A 20,660-nucleotide genomic window follows, 5' to 3' on the forward strand; every position below is an offset into this window, starting at 1 on the left:
GTTCTCAACTCGTTTGGCGACTGCTTTGCTGTAACGTCTAAAGTTCGACAAACAACCATCGCCAAGCATCGCATCATCACCGACGAACACGAGCGACCCATTCGCCAACACCCTTACCTAGTTTCAACGAAAGAACGCGAGGCTATTCGTCGCCAAGTGAAAGAAATGCTCCAAGACGACGTCATCCAGCCGTCGACAAGTCCTTGGGCATCCCCGGTCGTCCTTGTTGAGAAGAAAGACGGTACTCTTCGTTTTTGCGTAGACTACCGGAAGCTCAACAAAGTTACGAAGAAAGACGTCTATCCTTTGCCGCGTATTGATGACTCGTTGGATCGGTTGCGCCATGCTAGATTTTTCTCCTCTATTGATTTGCGCAGTGGTTATTGGCAAATTGAAGTAGATGAACGAGACCGCGAAAAAACAGCTTTCGTTACTCCGGACGGCCTCTACGAATTTAAGGTCCTGCCGTTTGGTTTGTGCTCCGCCCCCGCCACTTTCCAGCGGATGATGGACACTGTTCTATCTGGACTAAAGTGGCAGACGTGCCTTGTATACTTGGACGACGTGGTAGTGTTTTCTCGAACGTTCGAAGAGCCCCTAGTGCGTCTGAGAGCAGTTCTTGAGGCCATCCGATCCGCCCAACTGTCGTTAAAACCAGAGAAGTGCCATTTTGGGTATGAAAAGCTGAAGTTTTTGGGCCACCTCGTCAGCTTCCAAGGCGTCCGCCCTGACCCCGACAAGACTGCTGCTGTCGCCGCTTTCCCAACACCAAGCGACAAAAACGCCGTACGCCGTTTTCTCGGCCTCTGCGCGTACTATCGTCGCTTTGTGGAGAACTTTTCCGATATAGCGGAGCCGTTAACTCGCCTAACAAAGAATGATGTGCAGTTCAGTTGGGGCCCAAAAGAGTGTGCAGCGTTCGACGAACTGAAAAGTCGGTTGCAGACTCCACCTGTGCTCGGCCACTTTGACGAGGACGCTGACACTGAACTGCATACTGACGCAAGCAACATGGGGTTAGGTGCAGTGCTTGTACAGTGGCAAGATGGTGTAGAGCGGGTTATCGCTTATGCGAGCCGTACTCTGTCACGCGCCGAAGCCAACTACTCTACAACTGAGAAGGAATGCTTGGCTGTCGTGTGGGCCGTCACCAAATTTCGGCCATATCTCTATGGACGACATTTCAAGGTGGCTACTGACCATCACTCTCTGTGCTGGTTGGCCAACCTGAAAGACCCGTCTGGACGTCTCGCTCGTTGGAGTCTCCGGCTACAGGAGTTCGATGTCAGTGTCGTCTACAAGTCCGGCCGTAAACACAGCGACGCAGACTGCCTCTCCCGCGCTCCAATCGATAAAATCTCTACCGAGGAAGACGATGATGGCGGCTTTCTTGGAGCCGCCACTCCTTCTGACCTTGCTCAAGACCAACGAAATGACCCGGAACTTCGTCCAGTCATCCATTACCTCGAAGGATGTACCTCTCAGCTACCCAGATCTTTCGCACGCGGCCGTACGTCATTTTGTCTGCGTAACAACATCCTGTATAAAAATAATTTCGATGCCACGGAAACAACATACTTGCTCGTTCCACCAAGAAAACTACGTGCAGAAATTCTGCAGGCCTGTCACGATGAACCGTCTTCCGGGCATCTCGGCTTCGCCCGTACCTTAGCCCGCATACGTCTACGGTATTACTGGCCGAAGCTTGCGGTTGATGCCAAGCAGTACGTACAAACTTGCCGAGACTGCCAGAGGCGGAAAACTCCGCCCGAAAAGCCCGCCGGTCTACTCCAACCGGTTGACCCTCCGAAATTACCGTTTCAGCAGATCGGTATGGATCTTCTGGGGCCTTTTCCTTTGTTATCCTCCGGCAACAGATGGATCGTCGTCGCTACGGACTACTTAACGCGTTACTGTGAAACAAAGGCCCTTACCCGAAGCACGGCCACAGAAGTTGCCAAGTTCTTTATCGAGAACATCGTCCTTCGTCATGGTGCCCCGACAGTTGTCATCACGGACAGGGGAGCTGCGTTCACAGCACAACTTCTTAAAGAAGTGTTACATCTCAGCTGCACAAGCCACCGGAGGACAACCGCCTACCACCCGCAGGCGAACGGACTAACGGAGAGGCTAAATAAGACCATTGCCGATATGCTCTCTATGTACGTTGACGTCGACCACCGGAATTGGGATGCCATACTACCATACGTGACCTTCGCCTACAATACGGCGGCGCAGGAAACAACACGCTTTTACCTGACGAGTGCTCTGTCGTCACCGCAGACGCCGAAGAAATCGCACAGCGTGCAGAAGCCACACGCCAGCTGGCTCGCCAGCGCATTCGATGCCAGCAAGTAAACGATGCCCGGAGGTATAATGCGCGTCACAGGGAGGTTACATATCGACCAGGAGACCTCGTCTGGGTGTGGAGCCCTGTTCGCCGGAAGGGTTATTCCGAAAAATTGATGCGTCGCTACTTTGGACCTTACAAGGTTCTGCGCCAGACAAGCGACGTGAACTACGAAGTTCTTCCTGAGGGCACGGTACGTTCTCGTCGCACCACGTCACCGTCGGATGTCGTCCACGTAGCACGAATGAAGCCGTATTACACCCGCTCGACTGAATCTTGAACTGCTGTGTTTGCCGTACGACTTTTAGGACCATAAATCGGGACGTTGCATCGGGACGATGCTTTCTCAGGGGAGGGGGTAATGCCGCATGCCTGGGACAATCTCCCTGTTTGGGTATGTGCCTTTCGGAACATTGGGGTCTGAGAAGAAGAAGAGGCTTGGGTGCTACCACGGCAGCTCTGCTTGTGCGTCAGCTTCGGTGCCGTCTGTAGGTCTTTTAAGTCGAGTAAGTACTGTTTTTCTACCTTTATTCGTGACAATATACAGGTGCTAATGGGCACCTGTAAAAATAGTTAAATTTGTATCTTCACATGTAAATAAACCGTTTTTTTTTCATTGCAAATAAACGATTTCATGACGAGACCAGATGTGTTGCTTCAATGTCTGCTATCATTTCTGATGTGAGCGGGATAACTGCATGCGGTATAGCGGTTTATTAAGGGTAGCAGAAAGCGCGGTGTACTCCGAGACGCCTTCAGTTATTGACAGTTTGTAGGTCCATGCGGTAGTGCCGATCTCGAGGACGGCGGCCGTATTTCGAGGGAAGCGAAATGCAAGGCGCCTCTGTACCGGGCGGTGTCAGTGCACATTATACAACTCCAAGTTTTTTTAATAGAAGCCGGAGTCACTTCACGTAATGTGCAAACGTGCTTTTCAAACTGCATGCAATGCGAACTGTTCCCGTAAAACTAAATTTCATGGGTGTAATGAAATGGGCTCATAAAATTTTTTTAGTGATAAATATTCTCTTTTACTCTTCCAGAAAGCTCGCCATACCGCAACGGGTTCGTTTCCCCCTTGATGGTAGAAACATGGTAGAAATGCAGCCGACGCGATGCCGGCGGCGCGCTCATTCCAGCTGCGCGCCTTACCGCGCCCTACCGCGCCTTAAGTTGGTCAACAGCGCTCCCGTGGCATCTGCGCGCTTTGGAGTCACGTTTCCGCCGCCGGTACTCACACCTCCCCATTCTAGCCACCTTAACCGCGTGCCGTCGTGAGTGCCGCCATAGCAGCTAGAAGAGTGCCTCTCTTGCTTGGCTTGGCTTGCCTTAATGCTTTTTCTCCTCTCCCGAGGCTAAAATCATCAAATAGGGTAACATTTTTTTTTATTTTAAGTCTTGAATGAAGCTTCTAAATAGTCTGACAAATAAATCTGCTGGACCTCCGCTTTTCTATTGATAAAAGAAATGTGAATAATCTCTTAACCGTAATATTGCGTTTTTTTTTTGTAGCTACAATCAACCTCTGAGCTTGTTCATGGGCCATGCCAAGTAACGATGGAACGCTTCCCCGCAGTACGGCACACTCGCTGAAGCGCGGATCGCCTAGTCACACCCTATGCTTAGTTGTACTCGCGTTGGGATAATGATGACAAGGTTGCCCAGTTCGCTTGATGGCTGTGTAGGCTGCATGTATGGTATAGAAGTGTCAACTCGCAGTCGAACACAGCGTTTTGGTCCGTGCTAAAGAACCCCACGTGGGCGGTAACTGGAAGCTAATATACATCTCGGCAAGGTTAAATTCTAAATATGATGTCAACACTTCAATACGATGGAGAGAACACGGCTGTCAAAAAAAAATATGTAGAAGCGGACGCAGCGAAAAAAACTCTACGGCCATAAGGTCTTCTCCACAGACCACATCCGTGCCTTCACCACAACACTCGCGAAAAGCAGCAATGCAGTGTTCCTAGTTCAACGTTTTTTTTGTTTTTTTAGGAGATACTTACGTTCAACTGGGCGATCAGGGCCCCCATGCTGAGGTAGAGCAAGATTGTCCGGCAGATGAACAACAACGCGTACACAATCACGTACGCTGCGAGGAACAGCGAGTGTAAGCGTTTAAACTTAGAGGGGGCCAGCTCTAACGAGCATTTGGTCATGCTCTATATGCGGGCTATTGATGCCACAGGGTCATGGGTCCTACGAGGTGAAAAAACCCGGCATTGCGAACAGCGCTTGTACCCAAAATGACGTGCCTTCCACATAAAAACTAACAAAATACCCGTCGCAGGAACGAGAATTGACTCAAGGGACGTGCCTGGGACAAGCAAGCGACGATCCCTCTACACCTACGACACTCGAAACATGGCCTTTGAGGTGCACTAAGGTCTGCTTACGTGCTTTGGATGCTAAAGCATTATGGTTTGCCTTGGCGATACTTTATGCTACATAGTAAGCTTGACGTCTGGGCTACTTGGTTTCACATGGTTCCACAGGGCACTTGGCAGCGCATTGCCGGAACTTGTGCGTACCGAAGTTTGAAGAATGTACGGTGTTGAGCAGAAGTGCAAATCAGACCACAAGGGAAATAATTGAAGCAGAAGAGATTGTGGGGTTAGGGGACGACTGTATCAGTGTTCCTTCAATCTCACTAACTGCGAAGAAAATGGCCTACTTAAAGGGACACTGAAGTGAATTTGTCAAGCTCCCGTTTTTGCTTGCTCTGCGTAGACTGGCTCAAGTTAGCAGACTTTTCATCGTTTATCCGGTTGACAAATCGGTAATTATTTTACAAAGCGCGAAAGAAGAAAAACTACCATGCGCGGTTTGCGGCGGCCGCACCAACTAAGGCTGTGACGTTGAGAGGAGGGGCGCCGTGATTGGACGATGCCCAAGGTTAGCAATCAAACAAGTTTCGGTTTCGATTTCGGTTCTGAAAAACATAACCAATGGCGTTGTTGGATGGGCATTCTCAATATCTCAATAATCATCGTACCGCGCTTCTGCCATGTTGGCGGCTGTAAAATGCACAAGATAAGCCTCCCAGGACGGCTTGAAGTCGTAGCATTCACTAGCCGAGACCTACGCAGTGCATGAACGCCCTCCGCGTACCCGCAGACGCCCAAATGTCATGCGCTTTTCCCCCATATTTGGAGCTTGCCTCCCTCATGCCTGTATCGTAAAAAGCGTGTTCGCACCAGGCCAAGGGTCTGTTCATTCTGGCCTGTGCCCACTGCCTGCAAGCAGTCGGTGCTTATGGCAACAGCACGCCAACGAGAACTCGCTAGCGCGCCAGTGCCAGCCTGCGCGTGTTTTGTGAACTAGTTCGTGTAGACATGAACGTTGCGGCCCAAAAAAAGGTGAACTCAATATAGAAAACATCGGCGGAAAACATAAAAGTTAACTTACAAAAAAAAAAAAAAAAGCACGTACACGCGGGGATTCGAACGCGTGACTTGCAAAACATTTGCGGTGAACTACAAACGCCTCAGCCCACTACAATACTCAGCGACTCCCGAGCCGCCGTGGCAGGCTACAGCCGCGGTCGCGTCGGAAGACCGGCTGCGAGAATCCTCCCGAGAGGAAAGGAGACCGTAACAACGCTGAAGTGGTTCCCGGCCCACGTCGGAGCCCTCCCCGGCGGTACGCCCAACCGCAACGAGGGCGCGGACGCCGTCGCGCGAGAAATCGTGCACCGCGCGACGCCCCCCCGTGCCCAAGCCCTGCGGACGGAAGACAACATGGAGCCCCTAGCCGGCTACAGTGAGATACTGGCGTGGTACAAGGAGGGACGCCGCGAGCTTCCCGGCCCTCATCGGGGGCTGGGGAGGCACGAGGGCGTGCTCTTCAGACAGCTACAAGTCGGGACAGTGTTGACGCCGGCACTGGCCCGGCACATGTGCTCGGACATTCCCGGCGACGGTGTGTGCTGTGTGTGCGGGGTGGAACTGGCCACCCTGGCCCACATACTTTGGAACTGTGACGAACCTGTGCGGGGTGTGCGGGGCCCCGGCCCGCTACCACCGGACATCGAGAAGTGCATCCGCTCGACGGATGAGGGCGACCAACTATACGCGATCCAGCGGCTCGAGGAAGCCCTGGGCCGGCAGAAGCGAACGGGAGACCCTCCTGCTGGGGGAGCGCTCCCTAGTAGCCGAAGCCAAGGCCTGGGTACCCCTTGAGGCCCAGGGTAGGCGGGGGCGGTGAAGCCCTGCGTGGTGAATCCCGCCCCCCTCGCAGGATTTATTAATAAAGGACATTTTCTCTCTCTCTCGGCCACGAAGCCAGATCCGCAGGACTTCCTAACATAGGGTATATATTGCACAACTGGTTTACACTTTCATTTAGTTTTGGCATTTCAAGCAGCTTAGGTGACTATTTGTTGTACTGCGCTCGTGCAGTAAGCGTCGCCCGAGTTTCCACAGTAGCTCACGTCTAGCAATTGCATTTCGTAAACGGAAAAGCGTTCGCAGATGCGTAGTCGTGCTGCTGACCGCTGTTCTTGTTCGCCCAGCGCAAAAAAGTGCTTCCCGCGCCCTAGTTTTACGCTGTACGGTAAAAATATCAGTTGATTTTATTTATTTAGTACCTATATTAACTTCGCTGACTCTTCTCCCGCCTTCAAGAGGCCTTATATTTTCCTACTGGCGTACCAGTCAGCGAAGCGTCGCATGTGCGCTTGTGCAGCGCCTGTGTGAAGCGACCTTGATTTGGAGCTAGATACAGTGTACAAACAAACCAAGTAAAGAAAGGCACATTCTTCCATTCACAAACGTGTCCTGGCTTCGTTTCAACTAAGCGAACGAATTGCGGCCAAGCAATTTTTTTTAACCTCCTTGATTGCGACGACCCGCCGGCGGCCGGCGGACGAAATGCTGGGCCGACTGACTCTGTCTGAAGGCCGGGGAGCCGTGCAGTAGCGCAGCCAGCCAATTGCCACCTCATCCCCTCCTGACGTCACACGAAAACGCCACAGCAAATGGGCGAGCGTAAAGAGAGGAGGACAGCATTTTCGAATTAGTTTTTCTACTAAATAAAATCGCGTAAACGCGCCTAGAGTGGTCGAAACATGGCCTGGGGACTCCGGACTACAATTTGCGCTAGTAATCCCGCAATGTTTACATATCACTTCAGTGTCCCTTTAAACGAAGCATGTGTTGGCACTGGACGGCAACGGGTGGATGAAGTGTAGTGCGTTTTATATCTTGTTTATCTTGTTTATCTGCTTTTATGCTGTTGTGTCACTATATCTTGCATGCATAAATATTTCCTGCGTCAATAAAGTATCAGTTGGAAGACAGCGCTGTGTATGTCCCTTACTTTTCCTTGCGTGTGTTTTTAATTGCGCGGTAATTTTAACTTTATTATACCTCCCAAGTGCGTTACGCTGGTTCCATGAAGCACCATAGCACATGGTCGGAGCATCTCAGTACGGAGTCTCCAATTGTGGTCGGAATGGTCAGATTCCTACTTACAGGAATTGTCCAACTACAATGACAACTGCCATCGGAAGCTCAAGGCATACCCGCCAATTTATTTGATATAAATATGCTCATGCACAATTCCTGCGCACCCACTCAGGGGGTTGGACAGTGATTATAGCTGTTGTCGGAGGCTCAGGGATGATTAAATCTATACCCCTGTCACACGGGCGCTTTCAATCGCGATTGAGTCGATCCGGATTGAGCTCAATCCGGGTCGGGCACTGCTACACGGCAATTTCAATCGCGATCGAGGCCGATCCCGCTCGAACTCAATCCCGGCTTCTCAAGCGCGATTGAGAGGAGTAATGGCACAGAAGGTGACAACTTCAATTAACGCCACAAATTGTATCAAATAACTTGACCCAAATAAGCGTGCAGTAACATGTATATAGTTCCGTATAACTACGAGCGCGCAAAGTTACCAGACGACGGCCGCGAAGTACATTTTTAGCGCCATCTGGCGTACGTGAGTGCAACCGGTGCAACTTCTCGATCGGGACCGAAACATGCCGTGTAGCAGTGGCGGTGCTTCGAGCGAAAAAGTCGATCACGCTTCGCTTCAATCCAGATTGATAGTGCCCGTGTGACAGGGGTATAATAGCCGCAATGCCTTCGCATTCAAAGCACGTAAGCGGGCTCAGGCGCTCCCAGTAATTTAGTAATCACAACGGCACATAGAAAAGTCACTCGGGTAGCTATCGAGGGCGCCCTAGCTTTATACCGTTATACGCCCATTTGCATATGCCACCCAGCTTGTCTCGTTTTCTGACAACTGTAGGATCAGACGAGAGGCTGAAAAAAAGAAACGTTTTTATTTCGTTCAGATTTCGTGTTGTAGCATATCTTTAACTCAAACCAGTTCTTCTTTTTTCTTTTTGGCGGCCACGTAAATCGGTTTCAGTTTACGGGCAACCGCTTTTAGTATGAGACTCGGGCCTCATGTGCACGTGAGGTTTTCGTAGTGTGATCCTAAATATAAGGGTAAGACATCCGCTACGCAGCACACGATCACGTCCTAAAAGCGACGCACACGCGTTGACACTCAAGCGTTTTGTATACATCGCATTAATGCTTCTATATCATCAAACGAATGGCATAGCTCAGAATTAAACCCGGTCCTTGTAACACAGAGGCACAGAGCTCGTTCGCGTTCAGAAAAAATTAAAGCCGTTCCACTCAATGTGAAAGCGGTCGAAAGTGCAGAGCAGTGATTCGCCATAATAGGCTGTAGCGCCATTTTACGCTCACTGCTACCACCCAATGCAATTCAAATTTCCCGCCTTCGCAGCGCTTGCGCGCCTCCTGCCTGAGACTGCGCCAGCGAGTGTTCTGTTTTTTTTTTTTTGTGTGTGTGTGATTGCTTTTGCTCCCGCACGTACTGGTGTTGCACTGCCACTTTTTTTCGCTTACTATCGTAAAAACCAACCAAAAGAGCGTTTCTAACTAAATGAACGAGGGGGCGGCCGGTTGTATACACAGATTTTGCCTGAAAAGGACCTGCAGTTTTCTCTGCGCTAACAACGTGGAGATGTATGACAAGCTCCAGCGGTTCACGAGGTTCGAACGGTTATGACTATTTAAACCGCGTGGTTTTCAAAGCCTCACCGTGACTCCCTGACGCCGGTACAGAAGGCTCTACTTGGGTCCGTTATCTCGCTGCGCCGCCTGATTCCGATAGTCGTGTCGACCGTTAGCGAGCTACGACGACAAGGCGAGCCCCATAAAGAGCTCAGCACTTAGAAGGCCCCGTTTCTTCTTGCAAGTGTCTGGTCTTAAGATGTTGCGGGATGAGGGCAATCGGGTTTCCATTGCCTGTGTATTTTTTCGCAGTTAGGAAAACACTGCGAAGGCGGCAGGAATCCAGGCAGCCAAGCTTTTTCTCAGAAGTAAAGACGTTGTTAAAGGACTGTTAAAGAACATGCGTTTGTGGTTTGTATGAAATACTTACACAAGCTCAAGGGTGTGGAGTTGTTCACTGAAATGATTGCATTTAAGATTTGCAAGGCAGTTCTCATCCAATGACCAGACGTTTGAAAGTTTAGTCTATGCGGAACACAGTGAAAATATTACCTCTCGCAGCAAGCAGAAATAATTACGGTGAAAAAAGTGCGACTACTTACTCTGCCTCTTTACGCTGCTGTGGAAATAAATCGCGAAGTATACTGTAAAGAAAACGTATATGCCCTGAAAAAGAAATTAAGAGAAGTTATGGCCAACAGTAACACATGCGAATGTTATTCCTCTACGGGTTTGTGGAAATAAGTGCATCTGAGGACAAACTACAAAGAACGCTTAAAACCATTTTACCAGCGAAAAAAGGACAGGGACCTAGAAAGAAGTAGACGGGACAATCGCTAGACTTCAACTGAACCGCTTTTACTTGAGACACGTAATACATGAAAACGCTAACAGACAGGGCTAAAAAGATGAGAACACTTACAAATGATACAATCAATCTACAGTCATAGATGCGTGCCACCCCACACGGCTAAGCTACGACCCGCGCATGCGCTCTTGGAAGAAGCTTAGATCTTTTGCCGTAAGAGCGATGGAAGGCACGCTGATACAGTTATCTGCCTCCCTGTGAATATGGAAGGCCTCACAAATCTCTCGTTTCACTTGGTCGCGCCCACTGCCTAAGACACGTGTGGCATCAAATGCTGGGACACAAGGACACTGCTTCAGTGACTGTAGATTGTTTTTTTATCATTTGTAAGTGATCCTTTTAGCCCTGTCTGTCAGCGTTTTCATATATTACGTGTCTCAAGTAAAAGCTGTTCAGTTGAAGCCTAGCGATTGTCCCGTCTACTTATTTCTAGGTCCCTGTCCTTTTTTCGCTGGTAACATGGTTCTAAGTCAACACCAACTAGCCCAACTTTCAGCCTTAACTGAGAAGAACTTATTGCTGGGCTAGTTTGCGAATAGATGCCATGATTTAAAGTGCAAGAAAAACACACGGACGAAGAACAGAGTAGACGAGACAGCCTTGACTGTAACAAAGAACGCCAAAGAGTACAAGCAAGCTCCAAGTTCGGCGTGTGATTCGTCTGATGAAGTTTCTCCTATGGGGAACTTCTGTGGTGAGCGGCAGGTGGAAATTACAACCTCGCATACGTCTTCACAACAGGTACCGGGAACAAACCCTATGGGGTGCCTGAAAACTGCCGGCGGGGTTGGTTTCTCGTGCGGCCTTACGCGATTGGCTGCGAGCGCGAAAACGTCAACGATAACGGCCCGGGCAGCCAACATCGCAACGTTACACGAGAAATCAACCCCTGCTTAAGTTTTCTAGCACACCCTAGTGTTTGTCCCCTAACGTCTCAACGATCGGAATACGAATCAGCCGCTCAAAGAATGCGAGGTACAAATCCGCACACTTTCTTCTGCAGAGGCGTACGACTAACTACAGCAATATCACGCGCAGATTGCGCCGAGCTGCGCATTTCTGAAGCTGGAATAAAACGTGGGTTTTGAGCATATCTATAAGAAGTCCGCCTAAAAGGAGCCGCAGAAGTCACCACCAAGCTGCGGCCGCTGGCCACCGTCACTGTGCTGCTACGACCACCTGCTTGAATCATCTCTCTCTCTCTCTCTCTCTCTCTCTCTCTCTCTCTCTCTCTCTCTCTCTCTCTCTCTCTCTCTCTCTCTCTCTCTCTCTCTCTCTCTCTCTCTCGCTGTCTGTTGCCTATCTTTAAAGCTTGAGGAAGATAAACCTTGACCCTCTAGTACTTGCATGGATTACAGACTTCCTGTCTAACCGAACTCAATATGTTTTCGCTAATGACTGCGCGTCTTCTACCTGTGATGTAACATCTGGTGTTCCGCAAGCCTCTACTCTTTCTGATATTTATTAACGATTTGCCCGACTGTGTTAAATTCTCGTCGATAAAATTGTTTGCGGATGATTGTGTAATTTATAACAAAATTTCTAACTCCTCTGACGTTCAAAATGACCTTAACAGCGTTACTAAATGGTGCAATAACTGGTGTATGCAATTAAATGTTTCTAAGTGCAAAAGTATGAAAATATCTCGCCCTACTGTTAAAACCAATGCTTGCCTGTATTTCCTAGATAACGTTCCCTTGCTCTCTGCTAATTGCTATAAGTACCTAGGTGTTCACATTTCTAATGACCTTTCTTGGAATACCCACATTGAATACGTTGTAAGCAATGCTAACCGCATGCTGGGCTACTTACGCCGACATTTTTCAACCGTTTCTACCTCCCTTAAACTTAATCTTTACAAAACGCTTGTCCGTTCCAAATTAGAGTACGCGTGCGCATTATGGGATCCTCATCAGGTCACGCTCATTCATTGTCTGGAATCAATTCAAAATCGTGCCGCTCGCTACATCTTATCGTCCTATTCACGTACTGCCAGTGTTTCGTCAATGAAAAAAACGGTTAACCTCCCTGACCTGTCAGTGCGCCGTAGATGTTCTCGTCTGTGTTTATTTCACAAAATATATCACCATAACCCTACCTTAAAAGAACAACTTATTACCCCGCGTCGCTATATTTCATCTCGAGCGGACCATAGTTGCAAAGTCGGCTTGCCGTCTTGTCGTACTAACGTATACAATGACTCATTTATTCCTAAAACGAGTGTACAGTGGAACCACCTCCCTGCCGCCATAGCATCAATTACTGATACAACCCTTTTCAAAACTGCTGTACATAACACCTTTTGCTCGTAGAATGTCATAGGAGATTGTGTATTATTTTGCTGTTGTGTAAACAGTGTACATTCATTGTTGTCGTACGCGCATCTCAAACAATCCATTGTCGTAAAAACTGCACATTGTATTCTTTTAAGTTTACCACTCCTTTCTGTTGTGCCCTATGGGCCCTGAAAGTATTTGTAATAAATAAATAAATAAATAAATAAATAAAGATCGACCGAAGCCTGCAACAATGCGCCATGCAGCCGAAGATCCATCAATACATCTTCAGCTAACTTTTGCTTACCAGGAGGAAAAGCACGAGGACCGTCACAAGTCTTGCGCCTTTTCGCCATGATCCTGGAAAGAAAAAAAAAAATTTTCTGGCAAGGTAACCTCTAAAGATTATTAGACAAAATAAATTGGTTGCTACAAAAATTGCATAATTTGCATAATTATCGCTACTTAGCTTATTGGCTTTTGCTTCCGTGATAGCTAGAGGGATCACGTTGTATGGACGCGCTGCCAAGGGGATTATTGGAGAAGTAACGAAAATCGAGCTAGTTGGTATTGTGGGTCTTTGGATTATTGGCATGGATTATTGGTCTTTCGTTTGGAGTCACCCCTACGCGCTTACAGCCAGGAAACGATATGATTACAGTACAGTGCAGGGATGCAAGCCGATCGATAGTGCTGTGGACACAATCGATAGGCATGCACCCCGATTCTGTGCACATGTATGACTACTCGGCCCAACTGAGAATGCGAATTTGCCGAATAACGCTGGCACACACACGAACTGACTCAATAAAAGGAATGTGCTTTATGGCATGGCGCAATGAAATACGTCATGCTTGCGTTGCATTACCTCACAACAGATATTTCGACGAATCAAATCTTATGCTGCCCGTCTGTCATGGCCCTACTTTGCTCGTTTTATCGCAATGACTAGTCACTCAGATGTGGTTTTCGTGAAGCTCACAGGCGAATTTTTTCAGCTCGCACAAAAAGAAGCGCTGGTTATAATGTTGAACTACTCTGCAGTTTTATTGTTCACTGTGGCAAAATTTTCTGCATTATAGCTAGACATACCAAGTCACGAAAAATTTTGGCACTACCCTTGAAGTCTCGTCGCATAGAAAGGCTGAAGAAAAACACGAACGAGTAATTATTGCGGAATAATCTGAGAACGACTCAAAGTAGGGAGAAGCGATACAAAAATGCAGAAACTCATAAGTGGGAATCATGGGATAAATGCGTAAGCACCTCTGACGCACAACTACCCATTTTATAGCCTGCTTCACTACTATTTCAGGGGAAATGTAACGGTTCTTGGTACGAAATTGTGAAGGACTTGTAGCCTTTAATAAATACTTCCATAGGAGTATGTACCCCTATAAAACGCTGCAAAAAGAGCGCATTTAAGTAGGCTTCATTACCTTGCAGAAGTGCATGGCTAGAAAGACGTTTTTGGGAGCAACATAAGCAGTCTCATAATAAAGAATGAAGGCATTGGGGCCTTTTATTACATGTCTTTGGACACCTCACCTATTTAATACGCAATACAGCGACCGCCTTTAAAGTTGATTGATTGATTGTAGGGTTTTACGCGCCGACACAACGCAGGCGACGAGGCGCGCCGTGGTGGAGGGCTCCGGATTAATTTTGACCACCTAGGGATCCTTAAGATGCCCCTAAATCTCGTACGCATGGGCGTTTTTGCTTTTCTCTTCCATCGTAAAAGCGGCTGCCACGGCCTGGAATTGAACACGCGTCCTCGTGCTCAGCAGGACAATGCCTTAGCCACTGAGCCACCGCGGCGGGTGCCTTTAAAGTCGGCTTCACTAATTACACAGCTACATTGCGGGAAGGATATTGTTATGGGCATTAGAAGTAGTCAGATCAAATGATGAAGGCTATACGGCCTATTAATAGCCTCTCTATTACCCTATGCATTCTCAAGTATACCTATACAGTCATTTTCTTTAAAGGAGCCATGAAGAGAAAACAAAAGTTTGTTTTATTCGAAAGATTAGGTGTTTCATAGTACCCCAAGCGCTTTCCCGGAAGCAAATGATGCTTTATTCACTGATAAATAAGGCAATTTAAGCCAAAATTTTAAATCTCCCGCTAAAATTGAACATTCCGTGACGTGTACAATGGCGTCATAGAGCCGGTCCATGAAACAGATACTTAGTATGTCGACTCCATATAGCACCCACACGCGGGAGTCGATCGAGACGGCGGCCATTTTAAAAATACTAGTAAAACCTAGTGCACCCGCAGCCCTAGTCATGGAATCGCCTGATCCGGAGAACAAAACTCTCGCCGAGGAGCTCGGGCTTGCATTTAACAACCTCACACCACAATAACGCTCAATGCTTCTAAGTGCACGAGCGGCAAGAGTTGTGGGATACGCGGTGGACGGGAAAGCGACCATTCCGCGATAGCCACAACAGATGAACGCCCAGCCGTCGGCACCGCTGCCTCGTCAGCCCCGTCGCGACGGACGAATATAGACTGGTACGTATGTGCCGTATTTTGATTACGGTTAATAATAGTTCAATTTCAGTAGCAGTATCACTTATGCCAGTTGGCCGGTGTCGTGTATGGAAAGCCGTTCGCGCGAGCTCTCTGCTTCGACCAGAAAGATACGAGCGTCAATGCGCGGTGTTTACGGCATTTTTTTCCCCAAGGTCAGAGCGATTTGACGAAGTCGGCAACGAGCGCCAGCATGTTCCAGGAGTGAGCTAACGTAAGGGTCCCTGCCGTAACTGAACAAACTGAAGTTTTCAGTGGTTGTAAACTGGAAACGAGCTCGTAACGACAGCAGCAAACTAACACCATTCGAAACTTACGCGACGACTGGCACTATCTCGTCGCTTCTTGCTGTTCCTTACTCCCCTCGTTTCTATTTTTACCTTTGCTGGTTGGCGATATGACGGCCAACCTCCTGTGAAGGGATTACGATACGAAGCAAGGTCGCGGCTGTGCGTGCTGGAACGGTTCGTTGGCCCCGAAGAGCCTCGAACCCGAAAATTCGTCTGCGCGACGGCGAGATGTCGAGCTCGGCCGGCGCGCTAGTTTCGTACGCATTGGCGCACACGCTTGCGAGTTCGTTCGGACCTTCAACCGTTTACTCCACCGTTCTTTGTCATAAAAAGAATGTGCAGTATGTTTCACGGGCATTTAGCTCGCTATGCAAGCTGTAAGCCCTGCCTAACATGCGTTTGCTTTTGCCGGCCTCCGCCAATCGCAGAGCTTAGCCCATGTGACGGCATAGGTTCTGTTGCGGGAAATGAGCTGGTGGGTCGCATGACCATTCCCGTTTTTCCTAATTATGTAGCTTATTTGAGCGAAGTTTGCGTTATAAGTGGTGTCGTTATGGTTCTAACGAGGCAATCTTTCGAATGAACCAAACTTGTGTTTTCTCTTCATGGCTCCTTTAAAGCCTGCTTCACTACCATATACAAATGCTTTGCGGGGTATATATTTTAGGGGCAATTTGAGTGGTCGTCCATGAAAGCACCTAGGCACCAAGGCATATTACTATGCGTATAAAGCATTACTGACCAACAGACCGGCTTCCTTGTTGCACCTAAAGAAGTTTTTAATCATTTAAAAATGTAATAAAATAGCGCACTGCACCGAGTGGAGTGACATTTCAAAGTGATGTTGTGGGGGACGCATATATATTACTTTTACGGTCAGCTGAGGGCAAAGAATGTGGAGTTATGGCATCCCTACACAAAAACAGTAGAGACAAGAAAGAAGTATATCGTGAAATGAGGTTGCCTATTGAAGATATAATATTCGGCTTCGAGAGCATTCCGGCAAGCCGCAGTAGATGTGAAGAATATGAAATTGCTTCTTTATTTGCTTGCTTTTTAATACAATTTGCCAACACAGAAACCATGAAAGTAGTTTTGTACAACTTACAATACGTCTACAACCTCGACCACAGGCCTACAATCAGCAAAAAAATGAGGTGTGATCGCATAAAAAAAAAAGGCTGAGATATCAAAATTAAGTGCCTTTTTTTATCTATTCGTTCAGTAGTTGCATAGCTTAAATAAAGTATCGGCGTACCAGGCAAGTATACATTATAAATCTACACATACACAAATGCACAACTTTACCATTAAGATTAGAGAGCCTAAAACAGCAGGAAGTCACATTTAAAATACGGATCCGATAATTGTCCTAAATTTGAAGGAAATATTGCCTTGGGTTTCGTACTCGCAGAATTACCAGAATGAGTGGGAATAAGTTCGAATCACTCAGAATTACTTCGATTAGCTTGAAATCTCTTCGAGCTACTTGGCGTACGTTGCGCCTAATGAAAAAAAAGCTCTTACTCCTCATATTTAAAAAAAAAAACCTCGTCTGGTCAAGCAAGACTGCAGATCATTCACAGGGAGATATAATTGCATGATTGAATACTGATCGAAGCGAAAAGCAAAAACGCCCGTGTGTACGAGATTTCGGCGCACGTTAAAGATCCCCAGGTGGTCAAAATTAATCCGGAGCACTCCACTACGGCGCGCCTCATCGCCTGAGTTGCGTCGGCGCGTTAAACCCCCACAATCAAATCAAAATCATGAGCATTATTGAATAAATATGCGCTTCACATCATTTGGGCAACGCTACAACAGAGCTATTCCACTTTCCAATAGGCGCTTTCTTTGGCTCGCGTGACCGTTCAGAACAGCTACGTCTATGCATATGAACCGCTGAGCCAACGCGCAAATATATACTCCCATTGGATTGACTGTCCTACCCTCGCCTTACGCGGGCACTAGACCTCCGGAAAACACCCACAGCTACATGAGGAACCTCTGCACTGTGAGCATGCGTTTAGTAAGGCTCTGCGCGTCTTGGGACCGAATCGCCAGTGAGAACCAAACGAATCAGGCAACTCGTGTACTCATTTCGTAGGCTTCTACAGCAACGTTGGCGCGAACATTAATGAAAGGTGGCTCCACCGCCTCGACGGCCGTCCACTGCGCGAAGTCGGCTCGTGCGTCCACCCGCCTGTATATGCACCAATAAACTACCAGACCTCCGTGAATAAGCTTCGAGTACGTACATACCGCGGCGAGTGGCGTTGTGAGCGGCCCCCGCCTCAGCGGGAGGTGGCGGCCAGCGGGCCGAAGTCGCCAAATACCACTGCCGTAGTCAAACGAAACGTTGCCGTGTATACCATTGTGAGGGGCCGTGCTTCTTCGGCCATACGTGCCAACGCCCGGACCGCCATCCTCCGAACCCTTAGCTCCGGAGGTAGCGGTCCGGGGGTATGCGCGCCAGCTTCGCTAACCAACGGATGTCTGGTTTTATCGGTGGTAGTCATGGTGGATGTGGTGGGACCGGTGCTTCGCTAACCATTGCTAACTGCGAGGTGATACTAAAAATGGGCTGACCTTCTGACAAGACACCTCGGTCTTTGTCCGCCGTTCCAGGTGTCCATGTGTCGTACCCGAAACCCGAAGTAGCGGACGTGCCCGATTTGGAAGTGCGACTCAAGGTTGAACCCGTCTTGCTGCTGCCTCTGGAGGAGGAAATCTTTGAGTTGCTCGTGGATCCCTTAGTTCGAGCCATTGCGGCATGCTCCGCCTCCGAGTGACAGCCCTGGAACGCTGCGGACCTCGGAGTCTCGAGCTAGAGCCTCGAGTGCGTCGGAGGCTGGCTGGTTAAAGACGATGATGATGATGATCATCAATAGGATGATGATGAGAATCGTGGGAAAGGGGGGGGGTGAGACGTTACAATTACTAGAGTTTTGGACAGAATTGCACCTCTAAATTTCTTGGCTTTTGCACAAATCTGACCCCGCTAAATTCTCTCGATGCCAATTCTGCTACGACCCGGACACTATAGGCCGTTTTGTTTTAAATCACCGCAGCCTTGTTTGCAACGCGACGCACGCACCTATATCTACTTTTACTCGGCTTCACGACTTATTTTCAACTTCTGTTATTCTTTCCCTTGGCGCTTCTGTCATATAATTGTGTCACCGGGATGTTCTGTCCACCCCGCATTCTTTCTTTGCGTCAACAGGCCAGTATTCCTGCTATGTAGTCAGCTATTCCTTCCTGACTGCTGCTACGTTCGAGGGCTTCTTCAGTTTTTTTTTCTTGTCTATTTGTCCCACCTAAAGTAATCAAGGTCACCTTAGAATAATTTTCGTGGGGAGCTTCTTGACCAATCCCCGTGTGGGTATATTCCGGTATTTGAGGACATCAACCAAACAAACAACCAACCGCATTTGTCGCACACGTGTTTGCGGCGGCCCCGCCGAGCAGCGACCCGCTCGCGTATATGTTTGGCAAACCTGGCCTCCTAAACGCATCCAACTTTCGCCTCTTTTGCGCACCGAACTGGAAGAATCGAACGAGTAATAAACGTGTTGGCATGATAAAGCGAACTAAAAGATACCAAACCACCGTTATTTTCGGCAAGAATGCGTATAACTGACCTAAGATAACATGTTGGAGCAAAACAAAAACTGTCTGTCTTAAAAAAAAAAAAACTGGGGCTTGAACCCAGGTCGCCAGAGCTAGTGAAAACCCACGACTCTGCCCCTTACTATAGACGAACAGCGGAGCCTATTTAGAAGTTGTTCAGGATAATAGAAAAGAGTGTTCCAAGCGATCCGGTAGACGTCGCCAGTGAGGGTTAGGCGGCCAGGTTTGTCGACGTCAGGTTTGTAGCGACACTCGGCGGGCTCCAGCGATGGGTGGAAACTTTCCCTTCTTGCACGCGGCTCGCAGTCGTCATGATTCTTAATTTCGCGTCCGGGGCCGAAGCCGGTTTTTCTGCTGGAACATTTTCGTGTTAAAGTGGAGCCGGGTTGGGCACAGTGGAGCTCCGAAGAAAAGGACCTCAATGGGGTGAGAAAGCGTGGCAAATCTCACACCACGATGTGTGGGCCGATACCCGACCTCCTCCCCCCTTCTTTCTAAAAACAATGTTCTACTACTACGACGACGGTACTCCTATGTACGAAAAAGATACTTGGAAAACAGGTTTAACCAATTGCCCCCCCCCCCCCCCTGTCTGTTCCTCTTGTAGCGACACCATCGCCATCGTCATCATGAGCGCCACAATCACCATCAGCGGGGCCTGGCCAGGGGAGGAGGGCCACGCACCACGATCATCATCAGTGGACCGGACTGGCACGTCAGCACTGACACGCGCCACGAAGAACAGAGAGAGAGAGAGAGAGAGAGAGTAAATGTTTATTGAAAAAGGAGAAGAGGTCGGCCTGAGAAATTGATCTTGGGCCTGCTACTTCCCTCTGGGGGGAGGGTACTGGGGACAGAAAGAGAAAGGAATGAATATGGAAGGTATAGGGAATGAAAGTGACAAATGAACTATGTACAAGCAGTAAACCAATAAACGTCTCACGTACAACGGGGCGCTGAATCAGATGACTACAGTTCACTTTTAAGCACATGACTATCATCCATGAAAAAAATAAAAAACCTACAACCTAGAAAACCTAGAAAAAAACCGCAACCTAGAGGCGAGAATCCAAAGAGGAGTCACCAAGAAATGTAAGCAGGGCTTTAACGGCTAGGCTTTGCTTCCTGTTGTCAGCCCACGTGTCCACGTGCCCACGTGCCCACGTGCCATATGCTTAGCGCTTGACCAAAGTACTCGAGTGAGCGAATGAACCTTGAGACAGCTTTACTACGCTTGGACACTCGCCCTCTGTCCGAACGAAGAACGAACATGACCGAGCGCCTGGGCGGCCGCATGTCTGCACCGCTCCCACTCCTGGCTGGGCCTACGCTCTCTCCAATAAAATGTAGGAGGCCACTGCACCCTACCGAGTCTGCTTCCTACACTCTAATCTTAGCGTTCGGGGCGAAGGCGCTGGGTTTTAGCCAGGCATATCTTTTCTCCGCCGTACACTTATTCATCTCGGAATCTGGGCGTCTCCCGAGCTAGCCCCAGGCCATACCGGGCTTCCCTCAAAAAGATCCTGGCGTGTATGATCACTGCTATCAGTGCCTTCCCGCCCACCCATTAATTTTCTTTTAAATGCAGAGCATTTCTTTAACTCACGATGTCACCCGGCGTTGTCGGCGTTGGCGTGCCTCGGCGTCCGCAACAGCCGTTCCAGGTGCGCCCTTCCCCCCACTCCTCCTCTCCCGCAT

General features: G+C 48.7%; 1 protein-coding gene across 1 annotated transcript in view; it reads right to left on the reverse strand.

Annotated features, from left to right (window-relative positions):
- LOC144177791 (uncharacterized) overlaps positions 1-17,755 on the reverse strand; it is a 43,385-nt gene extending 25,630 nt beyond the window's left edge. The window contains exons 1-4 of the mRNA XM_077705361.1: positions 17,734-17,755; positions 12,806-12,858; positions 9,957-10,020; positions 4,360-4,445 (exon numbers count right to left, since the gene is read on the reverse strand). Of these exons, the coding sequence (XP_077561487.1) occupies positions 4,360-4,445; positions 9,957-10,020; positions 12,806-12,858; positions 17,734-17,755 (225 nt within the window). The remainder of the gene's footprint in view (positions 1-4,359; positions 4,446-9,956; positions 10,021-12,805; positions 12,859-17,733) is intronic.
- Positions 17,756-20,660: the final 2,905 nt, after the last annotated feature.

Source organism: Haemaphysalis longicornis, unplaced genomic scaffold, assembly GCF_048455015.1.
Source record: "Haemaphysalis longicornis isolate Haplotype H1 unplaced genomic scaffold, Haemaphysalis longicornis Haplotype H1 scaffold_31, whole genome shotgun sequence".
Classification (NCBI taxonomy): domain Eukaryota; kingdom Metazoa; phylum Arthropoda; class Arachnida; order Ixodida; family Ixodidae; genus Haemaphysalis; species Haemaphysalis longicornis.